Source organism: Prinia subflava, chromosome 6, assembly GCF_021018805.1.
Source record: "Prinia subflava isolate CZ2003 ecotype Zambia chromosome 6, Cam_Psub_1.2, whole genome shotgun sequence".
NCBI classification, from domain to species: Eukaryota; Metazoa; Chordata; class Aves; order Passeriformes; family Cisticolidae; genus Prinia; species Prinia subflava.
In genome coordinates, this window is record NC_086252.1 from 19556049 (window position 1) to 19575395 (window position 19347).

Sequence of the window (19347 nt, forward strand, 5' to 3'; positions counted from 1 at the left end):
AGGTCAAGGGTAGTAATCCACCTTTTTGGCTTTGGGTTTGTTTTTTTTTTTTTGTAATACAGGCTCCTGATCTAGTAAAAACCAAACTGGACTCCTGTTTTCCCTCTTTCTCAGAAGAGAATGATGGCTATGTAATCTATAACACATAAACACACATTTGCCTCTTTTTGCTTATGTTTTTACATGACTATTAATTTTGCTGCCACTAAGTAGGTGACTTAGCAGATTAACAGTGAAATATGGGCTCAGCTGTAAAACAAATTAAAACCCACCAATGAACAAAATATCAACTAGCTCTTTAAAGCACACTTAAATCAAGATTTATTCACAAGTCTCCTGCTTATAATAGTTAATCGGGCAGGAAAATAATAAGCAAAAATAAATGGTAAAAGGCAGTCAGTTCCAGAATTATGCACAATCTCCTTTTGATTGTCAAGATGCACTTTATGCATTGCCAAAAGAAAGGTGTTTTGGGAAGACTATAAACAGGCTGTCAAAAGAAGATTTCTCAGAAACTTCCATCACATGAACAATCTGTGATTCAAAATGGTATCTGATAAATGCCATCTTTAAAGTAACAAGTATGGACAGAAATAATGTGCTAAGCACACTAAATTATCTTGAAGGTCAAATAATAACCTTCAGAAAATGTATTAAACCAAATATCAGTTATGTAATGTTTTAGTATGTACAAACAGAAAGAAAATGGATGGAAAAGTATTGCAAAGTGTTCTGCTTGGGAACATCTGGATTATCTTTGACTTTTTCCCTTGAACATTGCAATTCACAGGCCACTGGTTTCAGTCAGATTTGGCAGCTGCAAGGTTTCATTAGCCTTTTTCAGAACCTGACAAGGCATCATTTATTTCTGTCATTTATTCTTCAGTTTCCAGTTTCAGTTTCTGGCTTCACTGAGACAGAAACAAGTGTTTCATTTCAGAAATATTTTTGGATGGAGGTGAAAACATAGAGCTTTGCATTCTAGTGGTCAAGCTTCCAAACAAAAATTTAGCATAATTGACTTATAATTATGCTTTGTTGTCGTATTTATTCACAGAAGTTTCAGAGAGTTAGAGTCACAAGCAAATTAAGAGCAATTGAAACAGGGGATGTAATAGTAACAATTTTTATTTATAACCAGTTCTCATCTTTAGTGCAATGTAGTATTTTGCTTTTCTATTAAAATCATTGCTCTATGAATTTGCAAAGCAGTAGAATGTCAGTTGCCAAAGAAATGAAATAGGACAGCAATACTTCTGTGCCTGACTGAAATACATATGGTGATGTCTAGACATTACACTTATGTAGATGGAATATTAAAATACTGCAGATATACAGCGTATTTGTAGAAATTTATGGGGAAGTATAATATCTTTTTATATCTGAAAATCCCACAGATAAATTTCTAAGGACAGCTCCTGAATTGTGTGTGTTTCACACTCTTACTGTACATTAGCCAGTTTAGGAGGCCTGAGTGGGACACCTGCCTGAAAGCAGTGCCCAGTGAAGCAGATCCACTCTTGGAAAGCTAAAAGTTGGCTCAAGAATGCTACAAACTGTTTCTTTTATGCATAGGAAGATTGCCAAGGGAAGAACTAGACCATTTGGAGTCTGACATGGAACAGTGTACCACAGTTTGTGCTCCTGCTGAGATCTTCCTCTGCCCAGGAGGGCAAAGCAGAGCAAAGGCCCTGTCATGCCATGGTGACTCTCCCATTAGGCTCCATATTGCCCTGGACACAAGGTAACACAGGATATCTGTGATTTTTCAGCTCACTGAGACATGCTTTTTGGGGCCTTCTTTCCATCAGCAATAAAATGTTTTGAAAACATTGCTCCTATGAAAAGGGCAACTTGCTCCACAAAACCACACAAATGGTGTTTCCATTTTTGCTTCTTTACCTTAATTTCTTTGTCTAATTTAGGTGTTATTTTCAAAGAAGAAGACACCTTCTTATCCTTCCACTTCACAAAGGCAAGCATTTTCTAAGCTGATGCTCAACAGAAATACAAATAAGCCTAAGAGTAACCCCATCAAAAAAGTTTATTACCCCATGATTGACGTGGCTGGTACTGAACATGCAATTCAATCATTACACTCAGCAAAAGCAAGCACTTAAACCCTGCATTTTCAAAGGAAGTAAGGATTACACCGCCTTCGTATGTTACGACTCAAACTTTACTTACGATTTTCAGCTTAGTATGGTATGAAGTGGTACTAGTCTGAGAGCTCTGCCAGTCTAGTTCAGGAATAAACACTTGCAGAGGGAATAAATTAGGTAATGGTGGCATACTTCCAATGGACCATTAGGAGGATCATTATAAATATTCTGAAGCAATGGACTGAGTAAATGCTGAAAACTAAAGAAATGTCCAAGATGTGTAAGAGTGCTATTTTTTAAAAAAGGAATTATCATTTAAGGTAATACGCCTTCTGAGCAAGAGCACTGTATGTAGAATGAAATTTATTTGTTCCCTCTCCTATTCCATCCTGTAAGCTTTATTCTAAAATAGTTAAACTTCTTGTCTGTTTAAAAAAAAACAACTGTATACCTTATGAATAACAGTAGATTATAACTGGGGTGAAGACTAATAAACAGTATGAGAAAAATGAAAAATTTATCCATTACCAAAAAGGTCTTGTGACTGCAATTCAAATAAACCCTCTCTTATACAGAATTCAATGACAATAATACAGTAAGACTGTATCCCAATAACCCTGTAAAGACATTAATGTGAAACTCATGTGTTCCTTGAAACAGCTGGAGAGGCCATGGAAAATATCTTGGGAAAAATATTTACTCACATAAGCTAGGGAATCTAGGAAAGGATAAAGGTAGTTAAAACACATTCAAGGTAAGAACTGCTAATGATGGACGTAATGTGTAGCAAAGCAATTAGTGATGCAATAAGAGACCAAAAAAAACACTGCAGAGCTGATACATTAAAACATCATGGAACACACGAAGATCAAGAGGGATGATTTTTTCTTTTAATGCAAGATTTAACCCACACCTCATGCTGTATATTCTATGGTAAGCTCTGAAAAGAAAGATCTCTGGATAAGCTTAAAAATTCAGAGTAAATAAAGAATTGACAGAAGCAATGGTAAATGACAGACATAGGACAAGGGAACATTTTGAAGATGGGAAGCAGCATCTTGACAAGAGGAAAGATGAGACAATGTCAAGATTGGGAAAAATATCAAAGTATGAACAAAGTGAGAAGAGCAAAAAGTAAAAATGAGAGACAAAAAAGATGATGAAGACAAACAAACAAAACTCTCAAAGGCAAAACTAGAGGATAGAGAAGTAAAAATATAGTAAAAATACATCTACAATAAAAAGAGAGGGTATAATATGGATCACAATTATTTCTTCCTTCCTGAATTTCCTCTCAGTAATTAATTATGAGTAACTAAGGTGATTGTTGAAATGTTAACATACTTGTTAAAATGACACGAGCACTCAATTTTAAGTAACACACAGAATGGCTAAACAAAGAAGAAAATTACACTTTCATCAAGTCAGATCTCTGGTTTTGTTGTAATATAAGACTTTTTCTGTCCTTTTGTCTCCCCAGACAGTTCAAGCAGATGCTGCCTGCTCTAAAAGTCTGACATGTTTGTGAGCTGGCACCAGATCATGGATCATCAGCTTGCCCAATGAATCTACCTTATTGTAATTCAAAACATCTTTATCCAGCATTTGTACTAATATGTGAACAGTATGGTAAGAGGGAATCTGACTACATCGAAAATGAAGAAACCTAGCAGTTACATTTCAGCTGATTTAACCAAACTAAACTGCATAAAGTCAATCACTTTAGTCAGCCAGGTAGAAAGATGAGAGATATTTCTACTATTTTCTTCCTAATGCTCTCAGAGACTGGTGCTGGATGCCAAAGCAGAGATATCGACTCACTCAAAGGAGAAATGTCCCTTTCCCCTCTCACTCTCCAAGCTACTGAAGAAAGGTTTGCTCAGAAAGAAAAGTTAGTGTTCGTTTTCCAAGAGCACAAGAGTTGCTTCCTCTGTTCTCATAGAGTCTTTTTTTCTTTTTTTTTTTGTAAATACAGCTTTCATTTATGAGATCTCAACATTCATTTGCCAAGTAGAATAAAATGCCAGTCTTAAAGATCTTATATCTTAGAGATCTTATATCGTAGAGAAAAGCAGGCCATGTTCAAGTTGCCTCTTATTCTGTTTTGGATACACTATAAAAATTTTGGCACTTTTTCAATAAAGCAAATATAGACCTCTCTAAAAAAATTACACCTGCCTTGGAAAATTCACTTGGTTTTGATAAGTTTACCATTTTTTACTCTTGAAAGCTTTTATACCTTCATGCTTTCAATGCAAACTTCTAAGGGTTACTAACAACACCAGACAAATTAGTCCAGTAATCGTTTATTCAGGCTGAGTAAGTAAACTATCCTGTTTACTTAAATTCCTCCTAAGACCCCTATATGAACGAAGTGAACATTTTTCCCCACAGCACAAACTAACACAGGCTGGAAAGGACCTAAGAAGATCTCTACTCCAATCTCCTGCTCAAAGCAGGATCATCTATGAGTTGGGCTCAGGTTTCTCAAGGCTTTATTTCCTCAGGTCTTCACACTTCAAATCCATTTTCAGTCAATTCTCAGGAAGGACTCTTTAGTTCTCATGAAAGTCAGCACTTTGAAATCCAGCCCTTGAACATGGCCATTGCTTTGTATCCCTGCACTCCCAAGATCATATTTAGCCATATATAAATACTGAATCTTAGCACAAAAACTACTTACAGGCCACTTCACCAGGCCTTCATCATTATTTACCACCTTCCCCCTCTTCTTTTTCCTTTCTTTTTCTTTTCTCCTTTCCCTGCTTGCTGTTTCTTCAAACAGCACTGTAACATTTGGGAACCTAGCATTGCAAAGTCATTTAATCTGACTGCAGTCCAGTTTGTTCCTATGTAAAATGCAGCCTCACTGCAGAGAATGCACAATCTAGAGTCTTGCCTGTGAGTTTTTCCTTGACCTCAAGACAGTTGTGAAAACTTGCACCCTCCTGTAGCAACTCTTGGGAGAAGTTGCAGTTCAACAGAAATCTAAATGGTGTTTCATGATCATGAAATAAACCCACTGAAATCATTATTAACTCTCTGAATACTATAGTTATAAAGATTTATAACCAATGTCTACTCCAATAAATATTTCTTTAAAAATTTTATGAGTTCCAACTTATGACTGTATCTCTGATATGAAAGAAATATACGCCACTAATTGTTAATAGTAAATGTGCAGTTATGTGTAGTGCATTATTACAGCACTAATCATGAGTAATGATTAAATATACTGCATAAAATCTTAACATTAATCAAACTGATAACTGCAACAAGCAAATCAATACCATTGAAAGCACAGCTCCTTCTCACCAAATATGTTTGCAAATAGTGTGATTACTTTTTATTGCATATTTCTGAAAATTACTTTAGAGATCAAAGCACATAGGCATTGGTGACTTTGTATTACCAAAAAATAATCAACATACATTCATTACAATCCCAAGGATAATTACAATCTTGCTAGAATGTGGCTAGTATTTTAAAAGTTCACTTTCTTTTTCTTCTGCTTCTATCAGCCATTGAATTAATTCCTTTATAAATATGAACATCAATATTCTATTTTGAATAGAAAAAAGGCTGTTTTTCAATTTTCTGTTTTTCAATTACATGCCAAGAAAATCTCTGGAACTGTGAAATGTACAAGGTGTCTTATTCATTCTGCAATACCAAACTGTGTGAAGGGATTATATTTTTTTCTTGCAAAAATCTAATTTAATTTACTTGGGTCAATTCATTATAAATGATGTGGGCTACTGAACTCCAGTATTAACCATAGGCTATAAAGTTTATTTTGGAACCCCAAAAGGCTAATGGTGTGTAATGAAGTTTCACTTCTTTAGTGAAAGACTACAAACCAGAACAGAATTTTGTTACTTTCCTTCAAACATTAAGATCTAACTTGTGTTTCCAAGGCACAAGTACGGCAAGTTGCATGCACACCAATGGTCCTGCAAAACCACATGTTAAATGCACAATAACTCAACAGGCACAAGTGCATATTTTGCATCAGCAGCAATCTAGGGATGAAGACATGCAAAAAAAGGCAATGTTTTACAAGGTAAGACATCAGAAAAATATGAAGTTTTATGAATGAATATTTACAGCACTGAAAAGGCTTTCACCCAAGACAGTGTTCCAGACTTCAAAAAAAAGCAACTTTTTTGCACTCCTCTTTTTCCTCCAATGACTGACAGATAAGCTTTATCACCGTTTCATATAAAACACCTCTCACTAAAAGTTAGTCACACACATGAGAGACTGTATGGTGTGAGTAACCTGCCTGTCAGCATCGTGGCTCTGACACCACACAACATCCCAATCAGAAAGCAATTAAAAAGAGGAGTACAGCTTTTCTACCATGCAACAAAACTTTAATTCAAACATCACCTTTTCCAAATTCACTGCAAAAAACCAAGCACCTCTCTGGACTAAGCATGAAGATGCTTATCATGTGGCACAACCACAAGGTAAGGTAGGCTGACCATGGATGTTTGACAGCCAGGAAGTCTGAGGGAATCACTCATGCAGTATTTTCCTCTGGCAGCACTGAATACAAGTCTCTTGTGAAACTAGAATTTAATGCAGAGCTCCACTCAAGGAAGTTCGGTGAGGGAACATCCATTGTGAGTAAATCCCATGCCCAAATATAACACTGTGCTATTTGCAGCTTTTGTGTTGCAATCCTTGGTATTTGGGGCCCACGAAAAGGAATCGATAAGGAAATAAATTTTTAATCTTTCCAGTATTTAGAGAATTTACCACAGTAGCTATGGCTTTATTTGTCTGCAGCTGTTTCATAAAAAAAAAAAAAAATAGGGGGGGGGAACCCAAACAAACAGAGGAGTGTACACAATTTAAATCCTGAAGGATCATTTCAAAAGGGAAGTAGAATGCAATTTTAACAGACCCTAACTAGTCTGCTTCATGAATGTTCAGTTAATACCAGACCACGACATTCTTAAAATTTCAAGCAGGGAAACCTGCTCTGGTTACCTTGGTGATAAACTGAAGACAAAATAGCACATAATTGTTGCTGATGTCACTGCTCCCAATCGTTTCCAAGGTTACAGAGTACCTCAAATAATTGTGATGTTTCATTTCTAGACTGTATTGGAAGCCTATTTTCTGTTCCCAGTAAATTGTTTAGTACTGCAGGTAATCTATCTAAACCCTATCTATTAAGCATCAGCAGCCTCTCAGCAACCTCTGGTAATGATTTAGGCTTATATGTTGAAAATATAGCTACCTAGTTCTTTACTGAGCAACTTGACTCCTAAATTATCTTTATTATTTTTATCCTAATTTTTATCCTAATATCCTAGAATTTATCTTTATAACAACATATATTAATAAACCATATAAAAATACCTGAACATTAAATGTCTTAGGACAAAGCAATATTACATGAGCTATCTATCTGAAAGGTAGCTATTCTCTGGGGTAAATGGTGGAAAACTGGTTGTTAACTATTGTGAGATTTTCTCACAATCTTCAATCTCATTTTAAATGCAGAGCACAAGTATTCTGCTGCACTAGAAATACAAAGCAGCCATGCTACATCTTCTCCATTGCAACCTCCAATTTACTGTGCACCACAGCACGAAGCCCCTTAAAAATCAGTATGTACTCTGTGTAAGGATTATGCTGACAGTATTACTGCCAAAAGACAACTACAGACAATGCTGTTAACTAATGTTGTCCCATCAAGAAACAGGGAGCAGTTTTGAAAGCACACTAAAACCAACATAATTTTAGTCTACAATAATAAAAGCAAGACTTGGTAGGTCAGCTCTGTGTCCTAAATCTAACTAAACCATATTTCAAATCCTCACTTCTGAAGGAGACAACAGTAGATGTCCATCTCCTGCCTCTCCTCCTGCTGGATGTGCCTTTCATCACATGACTGCTCTCAGGGCTCTGCAAGGCTTGACCTTGTCAGCAAGAAATTTTCCACTAGAGCAAAACAAAATGGCATTCCCAGTATCTTAGCAGTCTGTTATTACTTATGCAATGGATTTTGAAAAGTAATAATTTACTTTAGAAACTGGATGACTAAAACAGTTTATGTGCATTTAATGCACAAAATTAACTGCCTATGGAGTGACTAAAAACATCTGTCAGGCATCTCAGCTTCTACCTAGGGTTCAGAGACAGTTGAGTGCAGCACAGAGAGTAACAGAGAGCATCAGAAGTGACTCTTTGTTATTTGCTCAGAAAATGGTTGAGAGCAGAGCATGTTTATTTTCATGATTATTCGAGTTTCCTGATGAATTCATTTCAGCTGCATACATTTTAGCTCTTCTGTGTTCTAGCAACAACTATGCTGATAGGAAAGGTTTGGTGAAACAGTCTGGTTTAAATAAGCACCAAAGAATACATCTATAAAACAATACCCTTCTATTAATGAGAAAGCCAGTTGGAGAAGAGACTCTTAATGAATCAAAAATCAGAAGCATGCTGTGCAGGCGAAGTCCTCCTTAACAGCTGAAACAGTAAATGCTTACAACAGACTATTCAACAGCAAGCCACAGAGCACAAATTACAATTACTTGCTGAAATTAGGCTATGAATACATATGAACAAAGAGTGCATTTGCAAGATCAAATTCTATCTGTAAATGACTTAGAAAAAGGAAAGAAAGACAAAATCAATGAAAAACAGGCAGTTGTAGGTAAGTTATGTGATAACTGAACAGCTAAAGGAAGGAAAGGAGGGAAATTGCACTAAGATGATTTAATTTTAGGGCTGATTCCCTATTGCCTTACATAATGTATAAAAATACTTACAATATTCTACCACTTTCTCAAATATATTAAAGTGTCATAAGGTAAATGGAAAACAGACCTCATTTTGCTATGATATAGCTGCTAACTGCATACACTTAAATTGCTAGATCTCATGCCAGACTTAAAAGCCCAGTTATAGATGCATACCTGGTACAGTCTTAGAAACAGCTCTCTGCTCTTTAAGTAAAGATGATATAATGAAGGTGACAGTACTACAAGCTACTCATTACTCTCTTAAACCCTAGCACAAATCTATTTGAATCTGATATTCAAACCCAAGGATGCATTTGACTTTCCATCAATTCATATACCTGTTAGAAATGAATCAGTGATTCCCATATATCTTTAAAAGGGCAGAGCCCTTGCCCTGAAGTCTTTTGGCACTGTTGCACACTCTGAGACAAAAGGATAGTAACAATACTAAAATACCTTGTCCTCGTAGTACAAAACTGTTTCCCATGGACTTTGTGCCTGTACTGCCAAATCATACAAACAATTACATCCACCACTAGAGGTGTGCCGCAGGGGGGAAAAGGTCCAGTCCCATTCAGCACCACCATTAATGATTGGGCAAAGTGCACCCTCAGCAAGTTTCCTCATGTTCCAACCTGTGAGGAATGGCTGATACATCACAGGGTTGTGCTGCCATCCAAAGGGAAGGAACCTCAGCAGGTTGGAGATGCACCAACAGGAACCTCACAAGTTGCAGAAGCAGTGCAGAGCCCTGCACCAGTATTTCTGGGGGCTGACCACAGGAAAGCAGCCTTGCACCAGAGGAACTGCGGGTTCCAGTGGACACCAAGGTGAACATGAGGCAGTTCTGTGCCCTTGTGGTAACGAAGGCTGGTGGTACCTGGGCTGCATTAGGAGGGGTGTGGGCAGCAGGCTGAGAAAGGGGGCCCCTCCTTTCTGCCAGCCCTGGTGAGGCCACGTGTAGAGCACCGTGTCCAGTTCTGGCCTCCCCAGCATCAGAGAGGCACAAAGCTGCTGGAAAAGGTCCAGCAAAGAGTCACCAGGATTGACCAGGGGACTGGAGCACCTCTCACACGAGGAAAGGCTGAGACAGGCAGGACAGTTCAGCACAGAAAAGAGAAAGCTCAAAATGGGTATTATCAATATAGAAATACGTGAAGGGAGAGTGGGAAGAAAACTGAGCCAGGCTCTCTTCAGTGGTGCCCAGTGACAGTGCAAAAGTCGATGTGCACACATGGAAACACAGCAGGTTCAACCTGAACATCAGGAAACATTTTTTCACTGTAAGGGTGGCTGAGAACTGGTACAGGTTGCCCAGACAAGTTGTGTTGTCTCCATCCTTGCAGATAACCAAAGCTGTATGGACACTGTCCTGGGCAATCTGCTACAGATAACTCAGGTTGAGCAGGACAGTTGGACAAAATGATATCCAGACATCTCTTCCAACCTCAACCATTCTGTGATTCTATGGAAGAAAATACAGCCAAGCACACACACTTTCTGACATTTTCAAAAACACATCAATGCTTCACTTGCTGTGAAACCAGTGATCCTGAACTCTTTGGAAAAAATCAAACACAGAATGGAGATTTAAAGCATTGTAACAGAAACAAAATACAAAGTGCTTCTTGGAAATTCCACTAGCTAGCCAATGACACATTTGGGGACTTAAATAATTTTGAAAATCTAGTCCTGTTTCACTGGTCCAAGATTGTAGACAAGTCTGTAACCTCCTGAAGAATTAGCAGTGGTCTTTCCAATGCCTAGTCACAGACCCATCTCTTTTTTCACCTGGCGATAGACTATTGTTAAATTGATTTGTTGTTCATACACCAACTAAGGATAATCCCAAGGACATTTAGTTCTACTCACAAAATGTAACATGTCACCTTACCTTTTTAGTATTTGGAATTTTCTATAAAAATACAATTTCCAAAATAATGGAGATCCAATGTGTCAGACAATAGAATATTGCATAAAAGTCAGCCTATTCCTCAGACAGTTAAACGTAGTTTTTACAGACACCACGATGCCCTACCTATAACCACAGGCAGAATCTGGTCTTCTGAAGTAGTTCAGTCACATTGCTGTAACTGCCCTTCACATTCCTATTCAGAAATAAACAACATTATGCTCTGAAACTTCTATTCCTAATGTCAATTTATTTACCATAAGACTATTTCCAGCACATTCCTTCAATTACCTTAAACATTTCATATTAAGTAACTACAATTGTATTAATTCTTCTGGATTTTGTTTTACAAAAGCAATCAACTCTCAGCTTTATTATCCTACAACACATACTTGTGTTTCTTTACCATTCCAAGCAACAGCAGTAACAATGTATGCTACATGATATCAGGATCATGTCAATACCAAAGCAGGTGGCAAAATTACAGAAAAATTGGAATATGAGAGGCTGCAATATGAAAGGCTATGTTAGAAAATGTTCATATTTAAAATGTCCCCGCAATGGATCCTACCTGTTCAGAAACTACCTGCAGTACACCAGATGCCTCACATGTGTACAACAAAGCAAAGTGAAGGTGCAAGGGGCTGTCCCACAGTCCCTCTATCTCCTGAAGTTATATTCTGTTATCTCTTCTCTCTCTTGACATGATCATATCTTAAAAATGACAGTAATTGCATACTCTTGAACAACATTTTCAGAGTTTATTTTCCAGCATAAAAGGTGAGTGTATGGTGGTACAGAAAGTACAAAGATACTGCCTATGTACAAACTACCATGAAGCTGAAGTTGCAATGGGGTAGGAGGTGCTTTGTTCCTGCTGGATGCAAGTCAGCTGCTGAAGCAGTCAAGCGTCAGTAAATTCAAACTAATATGTACTCATAAGAGCTGTAAGTCTCAACACAGTACAGCACAGGTGAAGAACTGCACCATTCAATGACTACTCACAAGTTCAATTCCATCCCACTCCTGGCTATTTAACATGAAGCATAGAAATAATAAATGAAATTTTACTTAATTCTCAGGTCTTGTAAGTTAGAAAATCAAATAGCCATTTCTTATCACCAATCAATTTTAAAACTGATGCCTTCCACTGCTCTCAGAAGAACGATGGAGTGATAGTCATGAGTGGAGAATTTGGTTTAATTTCAGTAAGTGTCAGCTGTCAGTGTAACCTAGAAAAATTACTCTTTACCATGTCCCCACAAAAAATACTATAAAAGACTATAGAAGAGACAAATCCTGAAAAGCAGGATCTTTGTAACATGATCTGAAATCCTCACTTTACACTGGTACATACACCCCACTCACCCTTTCCAGACTACAATATACCTTCTTTATCTCCTCTCTGCCCCACTATTTTTTATAGTTGCTACTTTTCAAAATTTCAAATAATTGCCAGTGATTTGTCATGATACCTCAAGAGACAGTACTGCTATGATGTAACATTTCTCACAAGGTAACATAATTTGAAGAACTTATGGACCTATTTTACTTTAAAAAGCTGAGATCTGATGGTATTTGAGGATCTTTCTGTAATATTTCTGCCAAAACTGACACACCTAAGTAGTGACAGCAGATGGAAGAGGTTAAAAGTATCAACTCCCAAATTACCAACTTTGCTAGGCCACCTTCCTTTTATAATTTAGACCCTTCTGTTGGAGATTTGAAAATATATTCTAGGCAGATGACATGTTAACAGAATAATTTCATGGTTCACTGTCTTCTCTGTATGATTTATCTCTTATCTCTAGGCACTGGAGGTCCCTTTTCAGGAGATTTATTAGTTAGATCCAAGAATCCATTTTGATGAGAGAGAATATGTGCATTATCGCAAAACAGAACATTAACATTTGCTCTAAGATAATGCCTACTTCTCATTAGCAGTTTTAAGAAAACTCCCATGCACGTGCTATCACAACAGTTTCCAAGATACTGCAAACAGTATCATATAACAAAATGTTCATGAATTCAAGAGGTTTTTTAAATTTGCATTAGTCCAGGAACTTGTATCCCCTTCTTTTCTAAATCTATAATATACATAGAAATAACATCTGACTTAAAAATTAACCAGCATTTTCTTTTTCACTTCACTTTTGCTATCACATATTTGCTGCAGACACTACATTTTTTGTAGGACAATGGAAGTGTTTAACCACAGGAAGATCTGGCTCACAGCTCAAGCCAGATTATCAAAAGTATGAAGTTAATACTTAGACACCTTAAAAAAACCACTGTGTCTTTCAAAAACACTTAGTATCTAGCATCTCTTGTTGCTAAACACTAGTCAGGCTTTGAGGGAAATGCAGCACAGTGGGATCACCCTTCCATGCCCAAGTTGAAACACTCAGTGATTTCTGAGGGTTCACCAGTCCTCTAGAAATAAGCTACTTTGTTGAGATAAATTCAGTATCCAATCACATTTTATGCTTGACATAATGATAAAAAAATCTGAATTTAAATGGCCATAAGAGGCCTCCTCTTCCCACAGTGCCATATAACACATTTTGGAACTCTATGGTGCATCCAAAAATGTGCTCCTTTGCCGACCTCTGAGCTATTCCATCTAGAGATTAGTCCATCCCTGGTCTGAGTTACATAACACAGACATGAATCTGGATGCAGTAAGTTTAACAGAAGTCCTTGACCTGAGTTCTACTCAAGAAGACATCTCCAAAGACCTTGGGGGTATGCAACTGCTCTGACTGCCAGTACAAAATTAATTCATCTAATGGTTGACTGAAATCCTGTAAAGTCGAAGTAAAGACTCACTGATTTAAATTATACTCATTTAAGACTAAGGTCTAGCTCTGCTGCTCACTATGTTGAAACTCAATGCCAAGGCTAAAAGCACTAACTGGCTCTCACTAGAAAAAAAGCCAGTGACATAGAAACTTAACTATTTGAGAATGGAAGGAGTCTACAGAAACACACACAGAGATTTCTGTATCTAGTTTTGGAAGTTTTGCCATTACTAACATTTTAAAATATTCATGAAAACAGATTATTAAACCGTGCTTGATAACAAAACCTGAAAACCACTGCAAAGTTTTCTGTTAATGTAAAGAAACTCGCATGACAGAAAACAGACAAGTCTCATACACAGAAGGCAGCATAAATACAAAAATACGGATCAACTGGAGTCAAGAACGTAAGCAAACAAGGAACTAATTCTGGATAACTCTCTGACTGAGTGATGTCTAAGTGTCTTTTACGGTAAATAGCAATGTCACCACTTCTCCAAACTACAGTCAAATCAGCCCAACCAACAAAAAATTCTCCTGGGAGAACACATACAGAAATCACATACAAAAATCAATGAATCAATAGTCCATTATGTTTACTGCTTGTTATTACCCATTACATTTATTGTTTGTTATTTGCAGAAGCTTTTTGCACTTCCAGATAAAATGGAGCTTGACTGTAGGGAACAACAGTCAAACCATAACTGTGCTCAGATGATTTGGGATTGAACAGTCTCAGAAGGTGAGCTCCAGTGCTTCTGTATGTCACTGCTGCACACCCAACACCCAGTGCTCAGAACCATTTTCAGTCTGAGAAGAGCCTCAGTGCTCATGCTGAAAAGGCTGTTGAAAATGTGTGCATTTCAGCCTAGTTATCAGGAACTGCTCTGAGAATACTTCTGAACTGTCAAGCTACTCTAAGAGGGGAATGCACCTTTTTTGTCATATTTGCTATCCCTCTGAACTGATTTCAAACAAGTACCAGGAGAGAAGCTCTGTCTCCTATACCCAGGTGCTCATGCCATCCAGCACTCATCCTAGTTTACTTCATCTAATAAGAATGCATAGTTAGAAGCAGCGTGGCTATAGCTCATACAATGCACAGCAGAGGAAAATATCTTGACTTAAAAACTGATACTATCCTCTTTGGTAAATGTACACATTATTTGATTAATCAGATAAACAATTCACTTTTGTTTTGCTAAGTCATACAGAGATGCAACAGCACATAGAGAAAGAGGTAATCTGTAGACAGAGATCAAAGACTCTACATGCTCTACTTTATGTATCTTCCTATTCCTTGCTCTTACTTTCTGTATCACTTCAGTCCTTTTAAACTGTTTTGAGCACTGATAAAATTTTTAGATATTGTTTTAGCAATCTGAAGCCTCCCTTGCCTTAACTGCCTGGACCCATTTTACACTCATGAAAAGGCAACAAGATCAACTGCTGCTTCAGTAGGAGTAATTTTGAAAAGAGTCGTGGTAGCTCACGTCTGAGCTGGGGAGAAGGAGATAACTGTATGAGCCAGAACCCAGCACAACCACATCTGCATATAAATAGACCTAATCAGAAATGCAAATTGCAATCAGAGGAAATTTTAAAAGCCTATGATAACTGAGTAGATAACAAAAGGTCAAACACTTGTATTACTGAAGGTTTTAAACTGTTAAGTCAGTGGTGATTCTTCATGAGCCAAAATGTGGAAAAGACTAGTACATGCCAGTCTAATCACTGATGGACAATTTCTACATTTCTTCAATTATTACAAATGTTCTGTTGCTAAACTCTATTTTGCATTGTCAATCTCAACTTATTCAGGAAGACTCAATGAAATGAAAACAAATGAAATCAAATATAGACAGTATGAAATAATACAGCTAATTTACATGACTATATATAGAAAGAAATTTATATCCCTTTTTCATATCCAATCTAATAAATTCATATTGGATTGTCCATGGATGACAATCCAAATCTTCACATTTTAACATCCTCAGGTAAATGAAAAAATAAATTATGACTACAGCTTGCTGAAACTGCCAGACTACTTCACAGCACCATCAAAATTGTGGGTTTTCTTACAGTAAGGCAAGCCTGAGACTCTAGGGGAATAATACTTGAAAACATTATTTAACAGTAACAAATGTTGGCTTCTCCATTTGAAATAAACGTTTTCATCAGTAGTAGCTAAGAGAAAGGAAGGTACCTGGATTTAATATGATTTTATATTCTAAGGTAAGAATAAAATAAATTAGTCTTTATGATTTCAAGGAGTTCTAAATAAAAATTATTGTAGAAGTCAGACTGAAAAAAATCTTTAACAGCTTTTTATTGTCTTTTTTAGAAGAGATTCTTAGGATTTGAAGCACAAACATTTACCAAATATTTCTCCGTTGACTAGACTGCCTTTGAACAAACCAGTGAGTGAAGAGAGCCATCTAGTGCCATACCTTGGAATTTTAAAAAGGGTTTTCACCGGATGCATGTCAAATAAAGGAGGGTCTCCATCCCCCAGTTCAATAGCTGTTATTCCCAAGGACCACACGTCACATCGAGCATCATATGAGTAGTCATACTGTTGTTCACAAGCAATGACCTATCAGAGGAGAGGCAGAGAAACCAACGCTTTAATCTAATTTACAATTCACATCATCCAATATAACGTGAAAATACTTCTTTGAGTCATGTCTAGAATTCTATGTAGCTATCAGATCCACAACATTTTTGCTTGTATATACCAGACAGAAGAAACACCACAAAAAGGTAAAAATAAATTAGAACTTCCCTTAGGTTTTCTTTAAAACAATCTCTCTTTTTTTAAAAAATACATTAAGCTCCATGGGATGCTTCAAATATCTATACAAAGAACATCAATATTAAATCCTTTTTTTGAAAGAATGACTTACAGAAACCTATTATAATAGCAGAGAACTCTATTGATGTTATTCTTATTAAAATCTATGACTATTCATGAGGATAGACCATTTTGCACAGCTGGTTTTTACATAAGGATATTCCATCAGTAATTTCTACCTTTTTTGTTGTTTGTTTTGTTTTGTATTGTATTTACTACATTTGAGTAGTTTAAAAAATCTTGGGTAACATACCATGTACCTTGTCCAAGAAAAATGGAAGTGAACAGGAATCTCTCCTTGGAGATCAGAACTGTTTGACATCACAAACTTAATGCACACTTCCAGCCAATTCACTGATCACTTTCTAATACACCAACTATTCATGTCAGATTAATCTAAATATGAGATTCAAACCAAAGCTTAAATTTAGTCCTTATCTTTACAAAGGGATGAGACAAAAATTGAAGCTTCGCTGTATTTTATTATGATTTGGAATTGTGTCTTGAGTTTGTCTTCCCAAATCTCATCAATTAAACAATTATTTTGAAAATCTGTTGGATCCCTGCATATTGCTCGTATAAACTTCCATGGTTTTTCTCATAGTTTTTTAAGTATCTTTAATAATTTGTACTTAAGATAAAAAGAATACATCCTAGGGTGACTGTACCTATGTTCTAGAAGAGATTTTATATCTTTTTAACTTCTGTATTACTTCTGAATTCCTGTGTTAGGGCTTCAGTTTGGAACAACACTTTGCACAGATTGCAACATGCAAGTCAGCAACTCGAGCAGCTGCTGGCAGAGACCTGTTATAAAAAACCCTTTCTTGGAGAAGCTGCCAATTCCAACTTAACCTCTTCATTACTTTCTCCATAAACTGCACCTAACAAAGGCATTCCTGACTCTGGTCGTGATTCTAACCAACAGACCCATGCAAATTGTCTGTCTCTTATTTGGGACTCATGACCCCACAGTAGTGCACTCATCATTCATTTTATCAGAAAGCGGAGGTGCTGAACACAGTTAAAATAATACTGAAATATTTGGGGGGGAGGTTTGCATTAAAGTTGCACAATTGCTAATTCCTTTTCTTTTACTAGAGCAAATCAGTCAAGGAAAATGAAGACACTCCCAAATTTTTTATTAATGTTTTGACAAGTGATGGGATCACCCTTTCTCCTCAATTTTTCCAGATAGTATGCCAGAGAAAGGGGAAAAATGAAAGTAAGCACTGCAAAACAGGATTCTAAGATTTTTTCCTTCAACTTGAAGAGGCAGAGCTTTGTTAGTTAATCCTGTGTTTTTCAAAGTTGTCACACAAAGATCATTTCTCCATCTCCATTCTCTTCAACAGAATGTCTTCAATAAAAGCTCTGGATAATTTTTATTTCTTCAAAATATTCACTATAGCCTTGATCTCATCAGAGAGATGACTCTACCTCAAGAAATATGGACAGAAGACAGCTTCTACACAGCTCAAGCAGAGTTCTTTAAAACACATCCCTGTTTCAGAGGCCTTTATGATAATTTCATTTTCTTATATCATTCATAAGAAAAAAAATTAAATGCAAAAATTTGGGAAATCAGTGTAGCGATCCATCAGAGATACTTAAATAATATATTCTAAAGAAGCTACCATTGAAATTTTGCTCAGAGATTGAAGAGGAAGCTTAAAGTTCTTGTTCATTTTGGGTATTTTTATATAGTTCCCCAAATAATCTGTATATTCAAAAACACTTCCTCAAAAAAAATCCTCCAAGTTGGCTTCCAAGGCCATGACATGGAAGGTTATCCATATGTGGCTAACTTCACGCACTGTGCTCTCCTTCCTTTTTTAACACATGAAAAATATTTATCTGCTTAGTATAAATTGTGTTAGAGCCCATTTCCTGGAGATTACTTTGGAAGTTGCCTGGGTCTCATCAGTGTGCTGAGTCCTTAGCAAATACTTGTCAATTTGTTCTCAAACTTTATGATGCAGAAGAATACATTTGCATTTTCAAAGGGAGGAAAAGAAGGAGCTGCTCAAGGTCACACTGGACTTCATCAGCAATGCCACACACTTAGCTGGTCTCCCACATTCAAAGATACCATGATTTTTCCTTACAAGCACATCACAGTTGCTTCTACAGGACGATGACAAACTGCTGTATATCTTGGTCTTACAAAGTTTAACAAACTATACTAATAAGTCTTAGAGCTTTTTCACCTTTGCAGTGTATTGTGTACCAAAGAGAAAGGAATGTATAACATATCTTTGTGTCTTCTGCTTCACACCTAACAGACACACCCCCAGTACGTGGCAGTATAATGACACTATGGTAAAATACTGCCATTCTAACCAAGGGGAATTAGAGGCCATTAGACTCTCCTCTACTCTATTATAGAGACTATGGTGATTATTTTAGAAAAAAATATTCCCCTTAATATATATTCTTTTTAAAAAAGAAATTCAGCCAATGGACCATACAAACCAGTATGTGTTAGACCATTAGCTTGACCATAATGAGATTATCCTCACAAGTGGATACAATAGCAAAAATACAAAATTAATTACTCTCTTCACCCAGTATGTAGAATGTACATGCATTTAACAATCACTTTGGTTTGAAACAAATATTCAATTTCTGTGGAATTTATTATTAGAATCTTACCAACTTACGTACTCCTTGGAGAAACGCAGATGCCACTGATTTCAATTTTTAAAGCAAGAAGAAAATTTTATCATTTTTTTCCTTCATGAAAGATGTGCATCAACAGTTTACTCTATGTGTTGACTAGCAGAGAACACTCTCTTGCAATGTGAAGAAGAGAGAGCTCTCTAAGTCACAGTTTACAAGCCAGCCAAGTCCTTGGGAATGACCCAGTCCTATTTTGCCTAGAAAACTATTGCTACGCCTTGCAGAGCAA

At 36.7% G+C, this 19347-nt stretch overlaps 1 protein-coding gene across 1 annotated transcript in view; it reads right to left on the reverse strand.

Annotated features, from left to right (window-relative positions):
- The window catches only part of MYO3B (myosin IIIB), a 222531-nt gene that overhangs the window by 165684 nt on the left and 37500 nt on the right, over positions 1-19347 (reverse strand). Inside the window, exon 8 of the mRNA XM_063400539.1 lies at positions 16033-16178. Coding sequence (XP_063256609.1) covers positions 16033-16178 — 146 coding nt within the window. The remainder of the gene's footprint in view (positions 1-16032; positions 16179-19347) is intronic.